Below are 9564 nucleotides of genomic sequence, written 5' to 3' on the forward strand. Positions count from 1 at the left end.
TTCCCAGGGTGGAAGAGTCAATTACTAGGGGGCACAGGTTTAAGGTGCGAGGGGCAAGGTTTAAAGGGGATGTACGAGGCAGATTTTTTACACAGAGGGTGGTGGGTGCCTGGAACTCGTTGCCGGGGGAGGTAGTGGAGCGGATACGGTAGTGACTTTTAAGGGGCGTCTTGACAAGTACATGAATAGGATGGGAATAGAGGGATATGGTCCCCGGAAGGGTAGGGGGTTTTAGTTAAGTTGGGCAGCATGGTCGGTGCAGGCTTGGAGGGCCGAAGGGCCTGTTCCTGTGCTGTAATTTTCTTTGTTCTTTGTTCAATGGGGGTGACTCTGAACTGCCCTCTGAAATGGCCCAGCCAGCCACTCAATCCAAGGGTAACTAGGGATGGGCAATAAATGCTGGCCAGCCAGCGACGCCCATATCCCATGAATGAATTTTTTAAAAACTTGACTCAAAGCATGAATGCCATGTGATCAGTGCACTCATAAAGAACAGGAGGATTCACGTGATGGCTGTAATACAGTTCATTAGTTGATTGGCACTGGTTATAAATTCAGGATCACGGTATTATTTCACTGGATATTTGGTAGAGAGTGCACAATCCGGATCACTCAGACTGCAAGGACCAAGTGAACTGTGACATGCCTTTCCAATACATTTCTCCTGCTACTCAGGGTGTTTTAAAATACCGATTAAATGTTAAATTAACAACAGTATTACACAACTGAAAATACAAAGTAACTACATTAAATAATTAACACAATGTTTTTCCTGTAGATTCAGCTGCTGAATTTAATTCTAAAGTTGTCACAAAAGGAAACAGTATCTTTTTAATTTACCCTTCTGTGAGAATTTGGTTTTGCATTTTGGTCTTGCGGTTGTTTTATGTGATTGTTTTGCAAACATTTAAACCAACTGCCCCTCTTTAGAATTTCTTTCCTCTTCACAGATTCCCTTCCCAGCCTCCTGCTGATTTCTCATTTTCTCACCTGTTACTCCCTCTTCCAATCTACACATATTTTTTTTCAGAACTCAAGGCTTCACGAAAAGATTGTTAATTGCAGAATTCCAGTTTTATTTGATTACTAATTAGGTGGCTGCCAGTGGGATTTTCCCATCCTGCTGCAGTGAATGGAGATTCCGCTTGTCACTAAAATCTCCCGTCTTTGCTGCAGTGGGAGTGCGGCGTGAACGGGTGATAAGATTGCACCTATGGGTGGGACTTTCCAAATGTCCATGTTGGCGGGATTTTCCAATCCCATTAATGCTGCACCCTCACTGTGGATTTCCCGGCAAAGAGGGTTACATTCTATGGGAAACTCTGTTGACAATGGTGGGACCAGAGGATCCCGTCACTGGCCACTGGTGGGCCACCTCTGCCTCCGCGATACACACAGCAGGTTGTGTGGAAATCCCGCCCATATCGTGGAAGCCTTGTCTTGGACTCAGGACAGATTTTCAGGAATACCAATTGTAAAGGTACACAATCCATACCACATGGAAAGAGAGTGCTGATTTGTTACCAAGTGGTCTCTGATTAGCCGAGGCATTGCAATGGAAAATGCACCAGGGAACAGTCAACTGTCAAGCTTTGGTTTGAATTCAAACCAGGCAGGTTTGCATTTAAACCATACTGTCTATGGCAAGCCATCAATACACACATTGGAATTCCTACAGTTCAACACGGCCAAAGATTGGCCTTATCAGCAACCAGGTAAATAGGGCCCGGGCCATTTGTTCACCATGTGAGCTCAGTGCAGCGTATTAATGCCGTCCTGTGAGATAATAGTTACCATGATCAGATCATTCTCACTGCATACCACACCAACTCCAGAATGGACCTAAGGCTATTTGGCCTTGGCAAGTGCCCGGCATACCTCAAATTCCCCCGGAAAGGGAAGAAATCTCAGAAATCTGAGCCACAGGTGAGGCCAGCTGTTTCATGTTGTTATTATGCAGCAGCAACACGAGGGGCATTTACCACGAGCAGGATGCTGCTGTTGAACCAAAAGGCCGTTGTGCAAATCTCACAAATGAGTAATACGGTCCATGAATTTCAGTGCCAGTGTGATGCCAGATCTGTTCCAACTATTAGCAGATCATGTCAAACAGAAAGTCCCTTCGCCTGTCAGGGAAAGCTCAGAACACCCCCAACCAGCCAGTGCTTGCAAAACCTAGGGAGGAATTCTCCAGGCACGCTTACCCCACGGCTGGAAAATCCCGCCTGAGATCAACGGAACTTTATGTTGTCCGTGTCCCGCCTGCTTTGATTGTCGTGGCGTGCGGGATGGGAAGATTCTGCCTCTAGTGTCCAAAACTAGATGCAATTCTGCAATTGGACAGCGCTAACTAAACAATCGTGACTGCGGTAAGAATCACACTGAGAACCAATTAAAGGTTTTTAGTCGTGGTTGCGCTATGGCTCATTTACACCTACCAGCAATGGCGTAAACTCACAGACAGGACTGTGTCCTTTGCAGCCAGGAGGAGAATGCCCACACATTGCATCTCTTTCAACTAAACAAAAACATGGGGGAATAATCATTCCCCATGACAATGCCTTGACCAACCAGAGTCAACCTGCCTGGTTTAAATTTAAACAGAAGCTTGACGGTTAACTATCCCCTGGTGCCTTCCCTTTTCATGCAATATAAATTGTTGTTCCCTTTACCATTGAGATTCTTGCATATCTGTCCCGATGAGGTGAAAAACTTTGACAGCGTTCCTCTCGAATTATTTCTTCAATCCAGTCACAAACCCAGTTATCAGAATGCATCCCAGCTTCAAGTTACCACTCTCAAAGACTACATAACACTCAGCTCAATGGAATTATAAAATTGTATCCATTTAAAATAAAGCCATTGAGCTGATATCAAAAACCACATAAAATAAAGGTTTATTAACAACAATCTCTTCTGCTATGCCCTGAGATACTTTTTAAGTAAGTTATTTTATCTTAAGTACTTGTACAAAGTATTCTTTTACAAGAATCAGGGGGAGAATTCAAACTTTAAACTTTATTTTTAAAATTTTATTTGTCACGAGTCGGCCTACATTAGCACTGCAACGAAATTACTGTGAAAATCCCCTATTTGCCACACTCCGGCACCTGTTCGGGTACACTGAGGGGGAATTTAGCACGGCCAATGCACCCTAACCAGCACATCTTTCAGATTGTGGGAGGAAACCGGAGCACCCGGAGGAAACCCACAAACACACGGGGAGAATGTGCAGACCTCCGCACAGACAGTGACCCAAGCTGGGAATCGAACCTGGATCCCTGGCGCTGTGTGGCAGCAGTGCTAACTACAGTGCCACAGTAATATTTCGGAAGGTAGACATCTATGATTGTATAGGGTGACTCAGGTTGTAGTGTAATGTTTCTGTGCTGTGTGAGCAGGTAATTACATTGAATGCTGCATTCAAAATGTTATATATCGTAACAAAATAGCCCAACCCCATTCTGAAAAAAGTGTAGGTAAAGGGTGAATTGCTTTTTTGGGGGTTAGAGCAATGAGCTCATCTGGAAGAAATGCTGAAGTGTTTATTTTTGGAATGTTGATAAATGCTAGTAAACCAAATATTTGAAGTCCTCGCTATATTCTGTGACCAATGTGCATAAGGCATTGAAATGTAACTTTTTCACAGTACTTAAACAATTCCTTTCACTGGAATCTTCTCCTGGGCACGATCAAGATGGACATTCAGCATCACGGCAGCAAAATCCGAGAGCTGAGAGGAGAGGGGTGGAGAGTGTTGTCACTCCAGGCTGTAAAGGAAATAGCTTCTGAGCAGTGTGGTGTCCGGGGAGTTGAGCCGTGTTCTCTCAGCCGAAGAGAAGGCAGTCGTCTCGACAGGTGGGCGACATCTGGGAAATTTGGAAACTGTGTGAACATAAACAGACTCAGTAAAAGCACCGATGGGACCCGGTCCCACTGAACGGCTTAAATAAGATGCAACTACATTTGGTACAAATTGAAATCTGCAAAAATAAGCACTGGAATCCCCAAACTCTGAAAAGCGGGAGAGCTAATCACTCATTAAAGTAAACACTAGGAAAACTGCATGCTGGGAAAGATAGAAAGATCCAACCCAACTGAGAGAAGCTGCTGTAATCATGTCCAATGTGCAATCCGCCAACTCAAGTTTCCTGGCCCCACATCATGACTTTGTCATTTTCACTTAAAACAGGCAGCTTTTAAAAATAGCGTTTTATTTTTGCTGGCGGTATAGTTTAACCATTTGTGACACTTTCCTTAGCCCAGGCTGATATTGTCCACAATATCTTGATAAATATAGAGTTGTGTAGAAATACTAAAAAGAGAAGTTTTTTTCAGTTTAAAGCAATGGTTTGTCTGTACCGAGAATACACTTGGCAAACTTCACCTCAGAAATTCCTCAACTGATGTGTCATCATCCTCGCTTCCTCCAGCCCAATTCTGTTATATAAAAAGTAACTAATACGAAGCCACTTGCTGAGAGCACACACTGCAGCTTCTAATTAATATTATACATCAGCTACTTACAAAGTAAATAATCATTAGCCCAGTGGGGTGCACACGCCTTCCTCAGCGAAGGAAGGGAATCCTAAACTGCACACTCTTAGAGCAGTTGGAATGTTTTCAATATCCATGACTTATACATTTTAGAACCACTAGATTTGGAGAGAGGATAAATAGAATAACGGCGAGAGAGGTGGCACAAGTGGTTAGCACTGCTGCCTCACAGCGCCACGGACCTGGCTTCGATTCCGGCCTCGGGCCACTATCTGTGTGCAGTCTGCACGTTCTCCCCGTATCTGCGTGGGTTTCCTCCAGTTGCTTTGGTTTCCTCCCACAGTCCAAAGATGTGCGGGTTAGGTTGATTGGCCGTGCTAAATTGACCCTAGTGTTAGGGGGATTAGCCAGGTAAATATGTGGGGTTACGGGAATAGGGCCTGGGTGGGATTGTGGCCGGTGCAGACTCGATGGGCCAAATGGCCTCCTTCTGCACTGTAGGGATTCTGTGAGTAGAGAGATAGTCCACTGGGGAAGATTTAGAGAACTTGAAGGTTTCGTTCTTCGCCCTTCAGTCACAACATTCAGAGATGAATCTGTTTCCATGCGCATGGGGACACCCAGTTCTACCTTTCCATCATTGTGTTTTGTGCTTATTTATTCATGATCAAGTCAAGGGTAGAACAAGAATTTTCTCTGACATCCCTTCCTGATCAATGCTTAGAGGCAGATTCACCAGTCCCCACTATAATCTCTGCATTTTAACCCCCAATTTCAACTTCCTTCTCACATGCTCATTCAGACTGAACTGCATCAAGCACAAACTTCAGAGTCTATCTGCGATGGAAACTACCTGTGGGAAAGACCTTTCCACCCCTGCAACAGTACCTGCCACCCATTCTCATCGGGGAGGCAGTGGCAGATTGAAATCATCACTAAACTAGCAATCCAGAGACCCAGGGTAATGTTCTGGGGACGCGGGTTCAAATCTCACCACAGGAGATGGTGAAATTTGAATTCAATAAAAATCTGGAATTAAGAATCTACTGATGACCATGAAACCATTGTCGATTGTCGAAAAAACACATCTGGTTCACTAATATCCTTTAGGGAAGGAAATCTGCCGTCTTTACCTGGTCTGGTCTACATGTGACTCCAGAGCTACAGCAATGTGATTGACTCTCAACTGCCCTCTGAAATGGAGGGCAGTTACAGATGGGCAATAGATGCTGGGCCCAGCCAGTGATGCCCACATCCTGTAAAAATGAATTTAAAGAAATTCTGCTGCAATCTTCACCAACAACCTCTTCTGCAGGCTGAGTGTATCACTGCTGAGGTTCCAATTTTATCTTCAATAAATTCAAATTCACCCAAAACTCTGTTGCCTTCATTCTATCTGACACAAAGTGTTGCTCCCAAAACAAGCCGTCTTCCCCAGTTTCAACAATAACTGTTTACAAATCCTTCCACAGTCTCAGACCGCCTAATAGAAACCTCCGACAAGACCCCTTTGTACCAATGCATAGCTTCTGCCCTTCTAACTGCCTACATTGCATGGAGCACTCCATCTATGTTTGGTAAGATATATTGCAAACATCTTAGCTACACACAGTCTTCTTTAAGTCAATATTTAGCTAGACGATTATTCTGAGATTAAATGGAAAAAGCAACTGAAATTAAAAGGATTTTATTTACTGATGAATGGGATATTTCTGGAGTCTGGGGAACTGTTTCAGGTGCGTACAAGTTAAATGTTTCCCTTGCTCAAGAAAATTATAGATCCCAAGAAAGTGAAAAGAAAGTTAAGGCAGTCTGTGTGCCTTTGTTAAGTCTGACTCTGGTGATGTTTGACTGCTGGGCAGGATGTAAAGAGCAAGAACATACAAACTGAAAGAGCCCTGTTCACGGTGATATGTCCCCTCCACTTTCATAGAGAAGGCTGTGCCATCAACAGTATCAAAATATCAGTGGAGAATGTGAGCTTAGACAGCAGAAGAGGCAAAGATAAAACCAAAAGCAGAAAAAAAAATGCAGACTTTGAGGAAATGAAACTGGTTCCAAACCATTTCACCCAATAACTGAGAAAGGCCAAAACTTGATTGTGGCACAGTCTGTGCTCCTTTCAGTTGTGTAGAGTGAAGGATATTCTCTATAAATATATCCCACAATTAAAATAATGCTGAAACGACTGGAACTCAATCCAGCATTTCAGAATAATTTTCAATAAATGACTGGCATGAAACAGGAGGCTGGTTTTGAACAGTTGGATATTTCGATCAAACTTGTGCAGCTTCTGACAGTGTTTTATGAATTTCTTTCCCTCCCTCCTTGTCCCTGTAAGTATTCACTCAGTTTCACTCAGTTTAACTCAGATACTTGGATAATCTCAGTGAAATTTAGGATACTATTATTTATGCAATCAAAATTAATATTCTGACTTGTCAAAAATTGCAGGTAATGAAAAATTAATTCAAATACTGGCACTCTGATATCAAATATAAATGCTAATAAAACATAGCAAGTTCCGTGTTTATAAGAACCAATCTATTTAAGAATTGGAATCATAGAATCCCTATAGTGCAGAAGGAGGCCATTTGGCCCATCGAGTCTGTACCGACAACAATTCCACCCAGGCCCTATCTCCATGCATTTACCCTAACTAGTCTCCCTGACACAAAGGGGCAATTTAGCATGGCCAATCCACCTAACCCACACATCTTTGGACTGTGGGAGGAAACCAGAGCACTCGGAGGAAACCCTTGCAGACATGGGGAGAATGTGTAAACTCCACACAGACTGACCCAAGACTGGAATTGAACCTGGGTCCCTGGCGCTGTGAGGCAGCAGTGCTAACCACTGTGCTACCATGCCACCAATTAGCACTTTAAAGTTTAATATTTAAATTAATCAAACAGCCAAATTGTAAATGAATAATGTTCTAGTAATAGGGATGATGGGGGTTGGGCCTGGGTCAGTAGCTATTTCAGAGAGTCGGTGCAGACTCGATGGGCTGAATGGCCTCTTTCTGCACTGTAAGGATTCTATGATTTTTTTCCAACTGATATTTCTACATTGCTGATGATGACACAAAGGTACAAGTGACCCCACAGAGTGTTATATCTGCGGATGCTGAGAGTCCGAGATAGAAGCAGAAAGTGCAGGAAGAACTCAGCAGGTCTGGCAGCAGTTACTGCTTCAAGTCCAAAGTCCAAATATGACTCTTCTTCAGAACAGCTGCAAAGAAGTCATATTCGACCTGGAAGATGGGGCAGGATTTTACAGCCTTGTAGGTAAAATCTTGACCTTTCCATGGTCCGCCCCTTGCCCGCTTTAATTCCCGTAGCGGGCGGGATGATAAAATTAACTCTTAAAGTTTATTTATTAGTCACAAGTAGGCTTACATTAACACTGCAATGAAGTTACTATGAAAATCCCCGAGTTGCCACACTCTGGCGCCTGTTTGGGTACACTGAAGGAGAATTTAGCATGGCCAATCCACCTAACCAGCACGTCTTTCAGACTGTGGGAGGAAACCGGAGCGCCCGGAGGAAACCCCGCAGACACGGGGAGAACGTGCAAACTCCACACAGACAGTGACCCAGGCCAGGAATCGAACCTGGGTCGCTGGCGCTGTGAGGCCGCAGCGCTAACCACTGTGCCACAGTGCCACCCTCTGTTTCTCTCAGCACAGATGCTGCCAGAGCGGCTGAGTTGTTGCAGCAATGTTTGTCAGGCACAGAGTGCAGAGCGGGTGAAGGAAGGTGAAATTAATCACCTCAGCAAGTTCACCCTTTCCAAATCATAAACACCAGGGGCGTGGGGATAAAATGAAGAATTTTACACTATTAAAACAACAAAATTCCTTCCAATTATTTATTAACAAAATAATAAATTAGCTAGATTTAAATGCTTTAGAAATTTACACATTTTGGCGAAAGCTGTTGCTTTATAATAAACTTACTGAGTGCAGAGGAATCTGACATGGCAGCAGTTAGATTAATGAGACATTGTCCTCTGAGGAAACAAGGAAGGAGCAATCATTCCCAATGATTCAGCCTCACTGGAACTGAAGACTACAGTTTAGCAATATGAGTAACAGAAAGGGTTGACCGATTACATCACTAAACTCAGACACCGATGGCTATGAGCAATTTCTGGGTAAATGTTTGTGACAATTTAACTTCATTAGGAGGTGCGCATGGTTCCACATCTTCAGGAGCTGAAAGGAAACCAGATCCAAAAGGGCAGCATCAAAGCCAGCCAACAGGTTCACCGGCAAAACTTCCTTAATTTTCCTCGGCACCGTCAAAAACTCCGGCACATTTTTATTCCCCAGGAAAAAATGCATCAGTTCCTGTTTCTGTAAGCGTTCCCTCCAGAACCGCACCAGATCCTCCAACCTTTCCATGAGAAATTGTTCATCCCAAGCTTCCAGGGGTCCCTTCCAGAGCAAGTGGAAGAGTGCAGTTTTGATGTTGTAGGTGCAAAGTATGGTGTTCCACTGAACCGCAAATTCCTGCTCAAACTCTTTGCCGCCCAGGTCGCGAAGGGCTTTCATAATCTGCAGACATTTGAGGTGGCAGGAGTTGTTTGGAGTTTGCACTTTGAGCCAGTTCAGGAACTTTTGCTCATGCTTTGACAGGTAGACGTACCAGAAAGCCTCCTGTCTCAGGGGCCTGGGCAGCCCAGCGCTGCAGGGCTGAGATACCAGGAACACGGAATCTCCCACATGGATCGCTGGGATCAGCCGCACAGACATGGCAATGTGGCAGCACACATAATCCGACCTGGGCAGCAGCTTCAGGATGAGCTGCTGATTGAGGACAGACAGAGTGACTGAGCAGCGCTCCTCACACTGGTATCTGATGACATTGAGACACCTGTGCATCTTATTGTGAAACCACCTCAGCACCTCGGCGGACGACAGGGCTGGTTCCTTCTGGAAGTGGGCACAGAAAGATTGGTTAAATTCCCTCCTGTGCTTTGAGCTGGACTGGGACTTGCTGGAAGCTTTGAGTTTGCAGAGGGCAGTCCCTGCCAGGTGGAAGGGCACCTCTCTCCCGGGCA

At 44.4% G+C, this 9564-nt stretch overlaps 1 protein-coding gene across 1 annotated transcript in view; it reads right to left on the reverse strand.

Moving 5' to 3' along the window:
- Positions 1 to 2998: 2998 nt before the first annotated feature.
- Positions 2999 to 9564, reverse strand: part of itpripl2 (ITPRIP like 2) — a 7204-nt gene continuing 638 nt past the window's right edge. The window contains exons 1-2 of the mRNA XM_078239860.1: positions 8459 to 9564; positions 2999 to 3885 (exon numbers count right to left, since the gene is read on the reverse strand). The exon at positions 8459 to 9564 is cut by the window's right edge and continues 638 nt beyond it. Of these exons, the coding sequence (XP_078095986.1) occupies positions 8639 to 9564 (926 nt within the window). The 3' untranslated portion in view covers positions 2999 to 3885; positions 8459 to 8638. The remainder of the gene's footprint in view (positions 3886 to 8458) is intronic.

Source organism: Mustelus asterias, chromosome 23 (genome assembly GCF_964213995.1).
Source record: "Mustelus asterias chromosome 23, sMusAst1.hap1.1, whole genome shotgun sequence".
Lineage (NCBI taxonomy): Eukaryota > Metazoa > Chordata > Chondrichthyes > Carcharhiniformes > Triakidae > Mustelus > Mustelus asterias.